Source organism: Haliotis asinina, chromosome 10 (assembly GCF_037392515.1).
Source record: "Haliotis asinina isolate JCU_RB_2024 chromosome 10, JCU_Hal_asi_v2, whole genome shotgun sequence".
Lineage (NCBI taxonomy): Eukaryota > Metazoa > Mollusca > Gastropoda > Lepetellida > Haliotidae > Haliotis > Haliotis asinina.
Window position 1 is genome coordinate 30,213,217 of NC_090289.1, and position 15,767 is coordinate 30,228,983.

Genomic DNA, 15,767 nt, shown 5'->3' on the forward strand with positions numbered 1-15,767 from the left:
TTTCAGTCATGCCCATGTTTATCGTGTTTGAACGTTGCTACATGTAAGTGATGATTGACACAATTCATTCGTTACTATTATTTTACAGTTACTTGGCCATTGTTTCTCACTTCTTCCGGTACCCGTTAAATAATTACGTTTTCCAAATCCCAATCCCTTAATACACAACCCGGCGAAATTCACACAAGAAGAATTTCACGTTTCGCGCACTGCATCAGTTAACCGTCGTAGTGAATTACATGAATGGAGCCTAATCGGCTGTAATACGAAAGAGATTTGAGTGCACATACAACGGAAATACACTGCACTTTTAAATGTGTGATATCCAGACATCTAGTGTCATACTTAAATTACCGATTGCAAAACGTCAACAAAAACATGATCTGAAAACGATCAGGTGATTCTACCGCCTCGCTTCGAAATGCCATTTCGCGATTCAATATTTCAGAACATATCAATTGGTATATCATCATAAAAGGGTAAAGATATACTGTTACTGTTCATGCATATGCTGTAACGTTACCGATGAAGGTGAAGAGTACACTGGTTAACTGTCTCTAAGCGTAATAGCAATACGTACAGCTCACATTGCGCATACGACATGCGCTGTCAGTTCAAGGTTGGACCGTCCGGATCAGCGCACCTAGCGGATTAGTGAAGAAAAGATAAATTCAAAAAGTTCGCCCATTCTGCACACACGTTGGTGAAATGGTGGTCACGTGAGGCGTTTTCACAAAGGAGAGCACTGCATGCACCCCGCGTCGTTCATCACAGTTGAAATGAGAGGATGCGTCAGATTATTCTATAAACTACCTTGTACTACCCATTGTCAAAATAATTCAAATGTGGAGTTTCTTTTCTTCTTCAATATATATGCCGAAATGGGTTTTCATTAACAGTAATGGTAGATCATCATTCCTGACCACACAGCATAATGTTTGCTTAATGGATTGGGTATCTCAAAAACTACACCACTCATACGGCCTCTTTGATCCATTACTTGGTCAATTAGACAATGCAAATGTATTTTTAACAAGGGAATCGTCGGACTAAAACACGTTTTTTTTCAATTAATTTTGAAAGACTCTACAAGAAAACAAGCCCACTATGAAAACATCCAACGTCGAAATCGTGTCTAATACTCATGCCCGAACTGACTACAACACTGCAGCGTCGGTGGAATACCACTACATTGACAACGTCCAAGACTCCGTCTATCAACAGGCGACGGAGGAAAACCAACCGGAAGCCGAAAATGATTATGAATTCATTGCTGAAACCAATCCTGGTTATGACTACATTGAACCAGTAAACGACCCTCGTACGGTAAGATTTGAAGTGTTGTTTCTAGGTCAATAGGTCTCAACATTACTCTTTATGCTCAGCAATATTATGAATGCCAAAATACTAAAATCCTTAAATTTTATAAAAAAGCATATTGTATTTATGAGAAACGGACGGGGTATTTGGATACAACTTGGAGCACTCACTCTGTAGTATTAACATAAATATTGTTTCCCTTTCTTTATACAAGACGGACAGATAGAATTGGGAACAGTAGAACAATTGCAAACGTTAAAATAATCTTTTTGAATGACAAATACATGTTTGAACAATTTTAAATACATATATGTTATAATTTATTCCAACAGTCTGATCTGCATTGCAATAATAGTTACTCAAAGTTTATGTTCACAACATTGTGCAAATTAGACATCATGACAGTTCTCTATCCAGTATATGACTGTGCAGTTTATAATTGACACTCAAATAAGTAATGGTAAGAATTTCCACGGACATTTCCACAAGGGTTGGGTTATCATGTATATCAACACGGAATAGATCAGTGGACTACACATGTAACGTAGTTTTGTAAGGATCATATTTACATGCCCCGATTCACAATCAAACTATTGAGGAACAGATTCATGTTTTAGAACAATATTAGTTAGAAACTTCTGCATAATGAGCATCACATTGCATTAAAACAACGACCACTCGAGACCAGTAGTCACGATCGCCATTTTGGTTACAGTGCTAACGGGTTCTCTATGAACTGCGAATAAGTATCGTGAAAGGTGTTTCATTCGGAAGTTCACTTTTCTGAACCAAAATTAACATACTAATACTAATACGTTAAAAGGGAGCCTAATTTTCATGATACCAATATAACTTACAAAACTGAAATGCAACTGAATCATAACGTCCTGGCGACATAAAAATATAAACTGTTTTTCCTGGTTTCAGTTTTCGAGAAGGGGTATTGTTTGTCTCGTACCTATATTTGCTGGCGTGGTAGTGAACACCATGGCTGGCTTCTTCTTTGGGGCCTTTCTACTGCCGATCCCTACAGTTGTACAGATGGTCTCTAGCAGGGAAACTTCTACCATATTCATGGTAGTTAACGCAGTGGCAGGTATGATGTGTTGGCGACACGTGATTATAGTTTGTGTTTCTTTTTTTAAAAAACTATTGACAAGTCACCGCTTTAACAATGATCTGTAACTGGAATGATTCACCAAAGCTTAAAGCATCATGGCAACAAACGTCATAAATTTTCCGTCTATTGTGTCAGTAATTGTCAAGGAAAAATATGTTTCCACACAGAAACTAAATATTGTCATATTTTGCATTCAGTCACGAGGAGGAACATGTTTCTCATATGTTGTTAATTTCAGCTGCCTCTTCTGGTCCGCTTATGATCAGATACGGCTTCCGCAAGGTCGCTTTTTTCGGAAGTGTTTTACTCATCTTTTCCTGTATCTCGTCGTCATTGGCAACCATAGATGACCTTAAGCCATTCATCACACTCAGCGTCATGAAAGGTCTGTTTCGAATCGATATTCAAGTGAAACCTTGGAGGTATAGTGTTAGTTTCTAGACACGATCCTCGTGTGACGAATACATAATGTAATGAGTCATTAGCATATTGAGAGGCATATTGAAGGTCTACTGAAAGCTGATGAATATGAGTGTTGTGAAAGGAAATTTGGAAATGATGACGCAGCTAAGTGTGCATTTGTGCAGTGTATTTAAAAAGGACAGTTTCAGGACTCACTCACTTGGCTAAGGCTAGCTGATTTGGTTGACACATAATACCGTATCACAAATGAATAGAACGGTGTTCATGCTGATGATCACTGGATTGTATGGTTCAGACTCGATTATTTATGGACCATCGCCATACAGCAGGAATAATGCCGAATGTCGCGTTAAACAAACAACCAACCAACCAACTTCTTCATTATGCAGCTTCTAAATGAGACTAAAAGGTGTACTCAACATGCATCCATTTATTTCCATTCCCACCAGCCTCCTCCCACAAATCAATTCTTAAGAGTTACATATTGATATGAAGCCTCTGTATACCCAGGGCTCGACCTTGATAAACGCCATTCGATTTCCTTGCTAGGTTTTTCTGTTGGTCTTCTTCGATCTACTGGAGTGGTAGCTACAGTAGACCACCTCAAGACTCGCCCAGCTGTCGCAGTTATCATCAGCTACAATAGCTTCATCACTGGAGAATTTAGTTCCCTATTCACCCTCATTCGCTCCGGAATAGGGCTTGAGATACCTGCTTTATTGGGACTTGTGGCGGTATTGTTTCTACAAAAGAACTCACACACCCATCAAAATGTGACCATGCTCTTCAAACATCCACCGTTTTATGCCCTCGTATTGCTAGCAGCTGTCTGTTCTATGGGTAGGTATTTTGGATGTTGTTACTTGAAGATAATGCAGAGCGTGAATCAAAGTTCTGTGATGATTCAGCAGTCACGGGAACCATCACTCGATATGAAGGTTGATGCCCCGTATCTGTTAATGGTCTGATCTTTGTTGAAAACAACTATGATTGATACAAGAAAAATGTTTTTGTATTCTTTTTAAAGGTGATGTTTGGTATCACTTTTCAACCTTTTGAAAACATTGTAAGCCGTCGGTCTTACAAACAGGTCAGGGGCTGTGGTGTAGCCTAGTGGGTAAAGCGTTCTCCCATCACCCCAAACTTTTGATTCCCCACATGGGTTAAATGTGCGAAGCCCATATCTGGCCGTGATAATGCTGGATATTGCTAAAAGGGAGGGGAGATACTTACTCACTCACTCACAACAAACTGGTCAGAAGGAATCCATTCCAATGTCGTATTCGCCAATACATGTGATGGTCTTGTTTTCCAAGTTGTGTGCTAAATGTAAGTGGTTTTCCATGTCAGATTATAAGGATCATAGATGTAATAATGTCTAACAGGGTTTGCAAGCAGGCAAGTCTTCGTCATGGAGTCTAAAACGTGGACGATTATTATGGTGATCGCTGTCTGCATCATCCCTATCATCGTGCTGGTTGTTCTCTTGGTCATCCGAAACAAATTCCAATTCCTGACAGAATGTCTGAAAAGGTCAGCCCTTTTACCCGTAGGACTATCGGTCGTAGGTGCTGGTGTCGTTGTCACTGCCCACAAGGTGACCTCTCCTGATTTGGTGATTGTCAGTACTGGATTTGCCTTTCGTGAGTAAATTAAATCTACTTTACGCACTCCACTGCACATCCATAAAAAATCTGGAGATTGGCTATTTGATCACATTGGAGTGGGAGGGTAGTTGCAATATATATTATGACTCAAACTGTTGAAAACCCGTAACGTTCTCTGACGCATTTAGCGTCAATCTCTTGAATAAAACAAAAAAATGTTTAATGTATAACATTAAAATGGTGGACGCGGCCGTGCTTCGGATTTCATGTTTTATCAACACTATGCCCTCGCTAGCAGCATTCAACAGCTTCGAATAAACTTCTGGGACCGGGGCCCAGACATTACTTTCAGCTGGAAAACTGCGGAGTGTGGCGTTAAACACCAAACAGACACGCACAATAGCATTGAAGATTTATATAGATTTGTGCTGGGAATGTTATGCGGTTTTCTGTTTTGTCCGATAGAGACAACTGAATGCTTACAGGTTGTTCAGCTTGACCTGATCGAGTTACTCCACATGTGCATGACCCGGGAGGTCAACCGGCACTGGTCCAGTTAACTTCTTTAAATAGGGGAGCTCGCTGTCGAAAAGCCCGAACAGGAAACATTAAACCATCTGCGGCTAACTGTTTAAAGAAAGTTAGCACTTTGCTGACGATTTCTCGACACTGAGATGTCAAACGCCGACCTTGTCTCTGTTGTTCGGGACATGTTGATAATCACCTGACAAAGTCACGCCCCTTCACAATAATACACCAAATCAGTTGTGACACGACCACGCAATGCATTAGTATTCACTTGATCAGGTCAAGCTGAACAGCCTGTAAATACTTCAATTTTTGTTCCAGTGCTCTCCCAGGTAATGTTGCCAGTAGCTCTGGTCAGCAGTACTGAAAGAAGCAGCCTGAAGCTGGCCCTCCCTCTCTTGTGCTGTTGTCAGTTAACGGGAGGAATTATTGGTGCTGAGATTACGCGTGGGTAGTGTCCGGTATTTCTGTAGATTGATTGAAGTTTTGTTTGTGTTGTTGTATAACGCCGCACTCAGCAATATTCCAGCTATATGGCTGCAATCTGTAAAGATCGAATCTGGACCAGACAGTTCAGTCATCAATAGCATGAACATCGATGTACGCAATTAGGATGATGACATCTGTTAACCAAGTCGCCTCTTACGGCAAGCATGGGGTTCTGAAGACCTGTTGTAAACCAGATACACACGGGTCTCCAGCCATGTGATGTCCTTCTGTAAATAGTCGAGGTCATTGCCCACCATCCGGTCACTGATATCACGAGCATCAATTCAAGTAATTTGAATACGATGAAAAGTATCAACCATACAGTCAAGTGGCTGAAGAGGAGGGCATATGAATTCAAGTAAACTTATAACATGATGTATTTAACATGTTTTGTTTCATACGCGTCAATGTTTCATTAAATTTCTTATTATCTTTATGATACACATAATAATCAGCAACCCAAGCTTTTCCGTATTTAGTTTCAAGTGCACAATTAATACATTCCGTTGTTGATAATTATCGATTATAGATACTTATCTATGCTTCTAAGGGATTTTAGTTGTAATAAAGAAAATATCCTTATAGTAACTGTCTCATAAATGATTTATGCTTGCAACAGCATCTGTCATTGTGATTTTAGACAAAATCCTGTGGGAAACATCGTCAGTAAGTGGTGCCATGTATTTCGGTGGAGTATCCCTGATCGTTGCCGGAATTGGAGCCATCATTGCATGGGTGTTATTGGTAAGACGCGGGTCTCGTCCTAGCCATGTGCCTGCCGAACACATCAACCATGAGGAGGGAGATCACACTGGTGATGGTGAGAGAGACGACCATGCCGTGGGTCAAACCGAGGACCATGTCGAGGGTCAAACCGAGGACCATTTCCAGGACCATGTCGAGAGTCAAGTCGAGATTCAAGTCGAGGACCATGTCGAGGACCATGTTGAGGGTCAAGTCGAGGACCATGTCGAGGACCATGTCAAGATTCAAGTCGAGGGTCAAGTCGAGGACCATCTCGAGGACAATGTCGAGATTCAAGTCGAGGACCATGTCCAGGACCATGTTGAGGGTCAAGTCGAGGACCATGTCGAGGACCATGTCGAGGGTCAAGTCGAGGACCATGTCGAGGACCATGTGGAGGGTCAAGTCGAGGACCATGTCGAGGACCAAGTCGAGGTTCAAGTCGAGGACCATGTCGAGGACCATGTCGAGAGTCAAGTCGAGGACCATGTGGAAGGTCAAGTCCAGGACCACGTCGACAACCACGTCGTGGTCGAGGCTGAGGACACTTGGAATTGATAGATCCGTACACAACCAAACTGGTGTGACAGACGTAGGATGGTACACGACAGAAACGCTGTAAATAACTTTCCTATATCCAAGAAGGATTTCAAGTGCCTCCTCAAAACTCACCTCTTTCTCATTGTCTCTCACTTTGTGTCTGCACAGTTGTTCCGTGATTTTTTTTTCTGATATTGTCAAAGGGTCAGTGAGCACCTATTGGTGGAGACTAGACGCTTTCTAAATCTATTATTCCTACAAACTGGTCAGAGGTAATAAACATTCAACACAGGCAAAACTGTGAAAAATAGCAATACTACCTCTTATTTTTGCTGGAGTTATTATTCCATTAGAATTTGTCTTTTCATACAAGTTATTGTGGGGCATCTCTCGAACTTTTTGTATTGATTCTCGACCTTTTTGTATTGTGTTCATAAAAAGTATTTCAGTGGACAAGTGTGTTATCAAAATTGATGTTATCCTGTACGGCATACATCATTTCCAGTTTCTAATAGTGTCAGGAAGCCTGACCACTTGATCCCGTTAGACGCCTCTTACGTCAAGCATAGTTTACTGAAGATCAATTTTAACTCTGATCTTCACTAGTTTTACTCTTTTCACAAACACCCAGTGTCGTCACAATTTTTTAGTGATCCAGCTACCCATGCTTGTCATAAGAGGCGACAAACGGGGTATCGGGGTGTCAGGCAAGCTGACGTGGCGGTCACATGTTGTCGTAGCCCAGTTGAGTAGATCGAGTCTAAACATGCCAGTCACTGGATTGTCTGGTCCAGACTATTCTGTGCTTACCGTCGCCACATAGCTGGAGTATTGCTGGGTGAGGCGTTTAGAAAGAAACAAAACAAACAATGGAATACAGAAGTAGGCGAACCTCTAATCTGGAGTATTGCTGGGTGAGGCGTTTAGAAAGAAACAAAACAAACAATGGAATACAGAAGTAGGCGAACCTCTAATCTGTGTAGACAATAAGCAACGTTAAAGTTACGGCAACTACAAATCGATAACTCTTTATTAGTTTACAAAACTATTACACTTCGCGAGGAAAATAAATGAGAAGAAGATGATGGCTGCGAACGCTTTGCTGAAATAAACCCTACAGATGATTACTTAGAATCAGATCACTGCCTCATATTTACTGAAATTAATTTTGGGATAGTTTACGTTCAGTGATTTTACAGCCTCGTATTGCTGAAATTAACCCTGCGGAAGGATACATTCAATCAATTCACTGCCTGGTGAGGGTGAATTGATTGAATGGTGAAAGCGTTTACGCCGCTTTTAGCAATATCCCAGCAAGATCACAGCTTGGGACACCAGGCGTCTGCTTCACACATTGTACCCATACGGGGAATCGAACCCGGGTCTCCGGCTTGACGCTTTAACCAGGCTACCCTACCGCCCTTCCCCCACATGAAGCCGAGACGCTATAGTATAGCTGCAATAGCAAACATCGTTAAACCCATTTATTCACTAAAGAAACCAGTAGATACATTATAAGAAATATCCGGAATGAAGATTATGAATAATCACTGACATTTTCAGGGAAAATTGGAAATGTTTATTCATTCACGAAACATACATAATCCTTATTTTTTTCAGGTATTCTACATTTTCATTAAAATCTACATTTCCAAATATATCCTTGAACCACTTCATTCGTAGTTACCTAATTATATGATAATTTCATCCAGCACATGGATGAAAAAAGTTACACAATGCTATGGGTGTACAGCTGAATTTGTGGCCATCTTCGACATCACTGTCACCTACAAAATTAATCCTTTAGAGTATCCCTATGCTATACGGTTACTGACAGCTACTGGTGTGTTGTTTACCTCATACTATGAGAGAGTGAGTGAGTTTAGTTTTACGCCGCACTCATCAATATTCCAGCTGTATTGCGATGTTCTGTAAATAAGTCTGGACCAGGCAATACAGATCCCATTAGTCGCCTCTTACGACAAGCATGGGTTACGGAAGACCAGTTTTAACTCGGACCTTCTCGGGTGCATACTGCGAGACAGCTGAATTTGTTATTTGAATCTTCGTCAGCTCCATCGGATATGTCATTGGAGCTACAAAGTTAATCCTTTAGAGTATCCCTAGGCTATACGGTTACTGACAGCTATTGGTGTGTTGTGTTGCACGTTTACGTCATACTATGAGAGAGTGAGTGAGTTTAGTTTTACGCCACACTCAGCAATATACCGGCTGTATTGCGATGGTCTGTAAATAATTGAGTCTGGACCAGACAATACAGTGATCAACAACATGTGCATCGATTTAAGCAACTGGGAACCGATGACGTGTCAACCATGTTAGCGAGCCCGACCACCTTATCCCATTAGTCGCCTCTTACGACAAGCATAGTAGTCATGAGAAGCATGGGTTACGGAAGATCAGTTCTACCTCGGACCTTCGCTGGTCCATACTGCGAGACAGCATTTGAGGAGTTCTTCACTCTACGCCTTGTTACTAATAAAAGCGTCAGTATTAGTTGTTACGGCAAAGGTTCGATTCCCCACATTGGTACAATGTTCTAATATGACTAGAATAGTACTAAAAGCGGGGTAATTGCTCACTCCAACTCATTTTCTCACCCACTGAACACGTATAGCCTTACCAAAGATTTATTTAATTGACTGATATATAAATATTTTATAAATGAAGCATATCAAACACAGTATACCCAGTCAAGCACCAAAGCGTGGCTCACAGACTCAGTCATCCTGCCACGACGTGTGTTGTCCAAAGCTTCCACAACGCCGCTTTGGAAATACAGTATTGTTGTGTTAAAGGAACCTTTTCATACCTAAAGAACATGACATACATGTGGAAGATCGATTACAAATATACTCGTTGAAAAACAAAGCATTCGACGAATCCTAGAAAATAATATCTTTGCTTTTATGTGTTCCCATATTTTGTCCATGAGTATATGTACTGAACAGACTGGTGAACATAACAAAGTTATCCGTACACATTGAACAGCGGACGGAGTTCGCTGAGCAAACACTTGACCAGTTTACGTTCCACCTTACAGTAAAGGCCTTTCGGCGTCCCTCTGACGTACGCGGCTACCCGCCCTACTCCACTAAACGTCAACACCAGAACGCCACACGACATCAGCACGTGCTGATTGTCATTTGGATTTGAAGGATTTTTAAAAAGTCGAATCTGTGCACAAACGAACTTCGATGATCCCCTTGGTTTAGCTCTTGATAGAAACCGTGATAAGGCTTCTTTCAAAGATGCTGATAAAGAAACTAGATTCTTGTACGTTGTGGCAAAGACTTGGTTCTCCGAGTTGCTATGGAGATGTAGAAACCCATTAAAATGCCCTTCAGTCTACCGGACCATCCACCACAGAGATCAGATTTAGCACACCTGTATATAAGATACTTAGTGTTTGACATATGGTGAGTGTCCATTTTGGATTGTCTCCCATCCAACAATGGGATCAAGGTCTAGTCTCGATTTGAACCTTTTGATATTCTTACGCCATTCTAAGATCGAATTTCTTCTCCGGAGGTGGCCAACCTGTTTGTAACGACAAGTGTATTTGGGAAGTATTTATAGAAGACCATGGGTAACTCTTAAAGTAGTTGGCGGCGATAACAATATAGGTAACTGAAACGGCAACCCGAGATAGTTAAGAACAGAGCTGATGACTTGGATTTCTGAAACCATAAACAGCGGAGAATAAATCTTTTTGCAATGATTGTGTCAATTTTGTCTAAGGTTTGCGGGACTCGATGGTATACCGATCGTCCATATTTAGCTGAAGTATTGCGTACAATGGCATAAAATAGCATTCCAGAAAATCAAAAGCATTTTGTTCATGTAAAGAATCGAAAACACATGTCATGTGCAATCCCATGTTTGCAATTAAAGGTGACTATGCTTGTCGTAAGAGGCGACTAACGGGGTCGGGTGGTCAGGCTCGCTGACGTGTTTCACACATGACATCAGTTTCCAATGGCGCAGATCGATCCTCATGTTGTTGATCATTGAACGGTCTGGTCCAGACTCGATTATTTAAAGACCGCCACCATATATCTGGAACATTGCTGAGTGCGGCATAACGTGGAAGATGCAGCCGTCACTCGTCACAGGTCAAGGTTCACGGGTCACGGGTTCTACTATCTAGTGAGCCTACCTTGATACTTCTGGGAGTGTATCAAAACGGCGTAAAGCCATACTCACTAACTTTTGGGGGCATGTGGGAGCCAGGTATGCCAATCGCGGGCTTTACATCAAATATTGGGTGCCTCCCCAAGGTTAAATGTTATAGCAACTAAAACCTGACTAGCGGATATTTCGAATAGTTCCAAAACTACTAGTTATCACGTATTAATAAGGACGGTTATAGCTGTACAATCTCTCCATTAATCCACCATTTCAACAGAAGAATGAAGAAATGACAAATCCTTATAAAACAGACAATAACCATTTACCCAGTAGGATTTCCGTGTCATTCTAATTATAATAATAATAAGGGTATTTATAAAGCGCTAGTTCCACATCACTGATTGACATGCTCAAAGCGCGTGTGACATCTATGCAAATGCACAGGGCAGACAACAGTGGATACAGTTAGTAGTAGCGTTGGAAGAGATACGTTTTTAGTCCAGATTTAAAGACAGACAGCGTAGGTGCACTCTTGAGGTTAAATGGGAGAGAGTTCCATAGTGAGGCAGCTCCATGTGAGAAGGATCGAGCCCCAAAAGATTTCAGTTTATATACTGGTACAGTCAAGAGCAGTTGGTCAACTGATCGGAGTTTTCTAGAGGGCTTGTAGTGGGCAAACATCTCCTGAAGATAGACAGTCAATCCTTTCACGGATCCTGAGCCAGTGCAGTGACTGTAGAGCTGGGGAGATGTGAGAATGGAGCTTAGTCCTGGTTATGATACGGGCAGCCCTGTTCTGTATCCTCTGCAGTCTGTTCAGCTGATCTCCTGATATTCCCACGAGTAAGCTGTTACAGTAATACAGACGAGAAGGTATGAGCGATCTAACCAGAGTGGCTGTCGTTTCGCCTGTAAGAAGATGACGGATTGATCCTATGTTTCTCGAATGAAAGTGACATACTTTGCAGAGATGGTCCACTTGCTTATCCATAGTAAGAGAAGAGTCAATAAAAACACCAAGATTTTTTACATGAGGCGAGAAAGGTATGAGAGACTGTCCCATTTGCAGGTGGGTTGGCCGGGATTTTTGCTGTCTGGAAGGTGGAGCGATGATGATGGCCTCTGTCGTTTCCTCATTCAATTTAAGCATGTTGGTTGACATCCAGGATTTGACATTGTTAAGACAACTTTCCATGCTATGCAAAGATTCCATCTGACTTACTAAGGGGGGTCTGAAACTGTCTACCATCTTAACTGTCTGTCATGGGCATAGAAATGATGAGCCACGTGCTTCTCTGATATCAAGTGTCCCAGAGGTCTTGTGTAGATAGTGAACAGGATCGGACCTAGCACGGACCCTTGAGGGACACCACAGGCCAGGACTTCACTACGGGACATAGCTTTATTTATTTGGACAAACTGTTTCCTATCTGTAAGGTATGATGAACACCACTCCAGGACAGTGTCGTTCAAGCCATAGTCATTATCCAAACGTCTCAGAAACATTGCGTGGTCGATGGTGTCGAAAGCGGCTGATAGGTCTAACAGGACTAACATGGCGATGTCTCCAGAATCAACAGACATCTTTATGTTATTCAAAACACAGTTTAGAGCCGTCTCAGTGCTGTGTGCCACTCTATATGCGGACTGATAGTTGTCCATCAAGTTAGACTTTTGAAGGTGTTCGACGAGCTGTGCTTTAACAACTTTTTCTAGAATGTTTGGCATGAATGTCAAGTTGGATACCGGGCGGTAGTTGCTCAAGGTTTGAGCATCAAGAACTGGTTTCTTGATTTCTGGCTTGATAACTGCTTGATTTCTGGCTTGATAACTTTTAACGACCGTTAAAAGTCGTTGTTAAAATTATTATATCTATCATGTTTGTACTGATGCGTTGGATTTCGATTGTTGTAAGCCGCACGTGGTTGACATAGTTTTATTTTTCACTTCTCTGCACATTTTTTCACCTGTACGTAATCACAAATCCAAAGTCGTAATGGATTTCGTGGACGATGAATTTCGAATAACGTTATGACTACGGATATATACATCACATGTCAATTTAGCAAAGCCATAATAATGCTGCTTGTCTATCTATACAATAAGGATATTCTGATAATTTAAGATGCCACTGCATGAAACCTGTAGTGCTGGGTAACTGAGGGACCCACATCTTGTTTAGGAAACAACATTCCTGGTAGCTGGAGTTCTTGGAATGACAGGACCCGAGAAGGTCCCTGGGTAGAGTCGGCGTCCAGCAACCCATGCTTGCCATAAAAGGCGACTATGCTTGTGGTAAGAGGCGACTAACCGGATCGGGTGGTCAGGTTCACTCACTTGGTTGACACATGTCATTGGTTCCCAATTGCACAGATCGATGCTCATGTTGTTGACCACTGGATTGTCTGGTCCAGACTCGATTATTTACAGACCGCTGCCATATATCTGGAATATTGCTGAGTGCGACGTAAACCTACCTCACTCACTGTTAAAGGAAATGGAGCACAGATATAGGTGTTGTAAGGATTTTTACCCGTTCAAATCGAATTGGTCTTCAACTGCCCATGCTTGTAGTAAGATCGCGGGGTCAAACTCGCTGTCATGGTTGACGCATGTCATCTCGTAAATGCGTAGATCACAGGATTGCCGACTCGATTGTGTGCTGATTGTGGAGTTAGACAGCAAACACACAACAACGCTGTATGGTATTTCGTTCTGGTGACAAAATACTATCACCAACTGAAAGCGGACTTTTGAATTTATTCTGTGATGCATGTCCAGGTCCTCCCGGCAACCTATGCTTGTCGTAAGAGGCTACTATATACTTAAAGGGTTTAACATGCGCCACACGTCAATCACTGGTGTTAAGAACAACCTGTGATTGATATACTCTTTACAAAATGGGGAACTTCATTTTTTCCAAGTAGATTAATGTTGCGTGTGTTCAATTTTTATTTTAAAAAAAATAACAAAACAAAACCAAACAAAAAACAAACAAAAAATAACAAACAAATAAAAACCACTAACAAGTGACTGATACAAGGTGATTGTCAAAAGTGATTTAAACCTTGAAAACCGTCAAAATCAAGAATGGCATGCACGTGCATCTTATGCGTTATGTTTGATATTTGTAAAAAAGAGAAATGGGAACAAGAAGAGAACATTTCTACCTTAAAAAGTTTTTAACGCTTGTACTTCCTATTCAAATTGAAAGTTCAGGTCCCCTACGTTTTGAGAGTATATGTTCGGTAATAGGGCCGCGTTCAATAAAAAACGCACACATACTGATTTTCAGTTACCCATGATCATACAGGTCTTAAATAAGGTAATGCCATTTAATTTCACTGTCATGTCCATAATGCATTGTTTGTTGTTGCCATTTCAGCTAAAATCTTTAAAGAAACGTCCTCAGTGAATGGAGCCTTGTATTTTGCTGGCGTGTCTCTGATCATTGCCGGAGTCGGAGCCATCATTGCATGGGTGTTAATAAAACGTTGGCCACCTCTCAGTGATGAACCTGTAGCCCAGGCTTTTTTGATGGGCAGGGAGGACATTGCCGACAACACCGGTGACGACCTTGGCGACGACCTCGGCAGTGGACACACAACTGGGGTCCAATAATCATTTGTTGCATGCGTCGATTGATATATTAATTAAATAGGGGAACTCCATTTTTTAACTTACAATTTAGATAATTGGGATGTGTATCGGAGTCAATGTTGATATGATGAGAATGTCTTGTGAGTGCATCACCACCTGCACTTCATTGTACAGTAATCAATCTTGAAAGATGATTGATGTATGTGGTCAAATGTGCATGTGTATGATTTTCAGTTTTAAGCCAAAAATGCTGGAAACAAACACTAAAACTGTGTGATGCAAGCTGAATGTCAAAATTAATGGTCTAAGTGATTGATCTGTGGCAGACACATCTATGTACATTGGGATTTTATTATTTTAATGTTTTCTGTTCTGTATTATGTATATCTGTAGGCTACTTAATAGGTCATATGTCCCTCAAGCCCTGAACAAACCCAAGCCATGACCTGATCAACTGATTGGCCAAGCTAAACCTCAAAGTTAAATCTTTTTGTCTAATAGCCTGCACTCTGCAAAAAGTCACCACACAGACGAGTTGACAGACATTTGACAAATCAGATGGGTTTAATATATCTCTGTATATATATATATATATATATATATCATTGCACTTATATGTTGTGATACGTTAAATATGTTCTATTAAAGTAAACTAGGCGTCTGATATTGCCAAAATGTCATCCATTATCTATAAACATAAATATGCTAAACCAGGCTTAGCAGTTGTAAGGTTTCTTTTGTAATTACTAGCAACTTTTCTATTTCTTTGCTCTTGCGTGCATGAGAAATTTAAGTCCAAATGTGTTGTAGAATAGCCCTATTTTAATTCTGTCGTTTAGGTATGTGTATACAATATGCGCATTTAGCATTTCACACAGCACATCGGCTTTTATAAGCGTCTTACTCTTAGTTATCATAGTAATTACCTTTTATTCAGATATATTCGGGATACAGACTGTTGCTGTGCTCTGTCGTCACCCCAGTCTCACCCACAGGGTAGGCTTATTGTTTGAATCATTCACTTCAAATTTGTATTAATATCCATGTATTCCATTAACTATATCCATTACATTAACAATTGTAATATAGATCAGTTACCATCCAACTCATGTATTGTGTAAACAACAATTTGTAAACAAGTTCATGACCTTGTTTAACTTAGAATGTTTATTCATATATGTCTTGTTATGCACTCGATATGATAAGTCGTAACCTTATCGTGTATTTCATGTTAGCTAGTCTGT

General features: G+C 40.9%; 1 protein-coding gene across 1 annotated transcript; it reads left to right on the forward strand.

The window, feature by feature from the left end:
* Positions 1-1,107: 1,107 nt before the first annotated feature.
* Positions 1,108-6,789, forward strand: LOC137298611 (uncharacterized). The gene is made up of 6 exons (XM_067830905.1): positions 1,108-1,326; positions 2,248-2,416; positions 2,679-2,825; positions 3,413-3,703; positions 5,320-5,406; positions 6,107-6,789. Exons 1-6 carry the CDS (start codon positions 1,108-1,110, stop codon positions 6,787-6,789), a joined length of 1,596 nt encoding a protein of 531 aa, XP_067687006.1.
* The last annotated feature ends 8,978 nt before the right edge of the window (positions 6,790-15,767 follow it).

Coding starts and splice junctions, on each gene's coding strand:
- LOC137298611 (XM_067830905.1), top strand. CDS start 1,108: ATGAAAACATCCAACGTCGAAATCGTGTCTAATACTCATGCCCGAACT. Junction 1,327..2,247: donor CAGTAAACGACCCTCGTACG/GTAAGATTTGAA, acceptor TCCTGGTTTCAG/TTTTCGAGAAGGGGTATTGT. Junction 5,407..6,106: donor CCTCCCTCTCTTGTGCTGTT/GTCAGTTAACGG, acceptor TGCTTGCAACAG/CATCTGTCATTGTGATTTTA.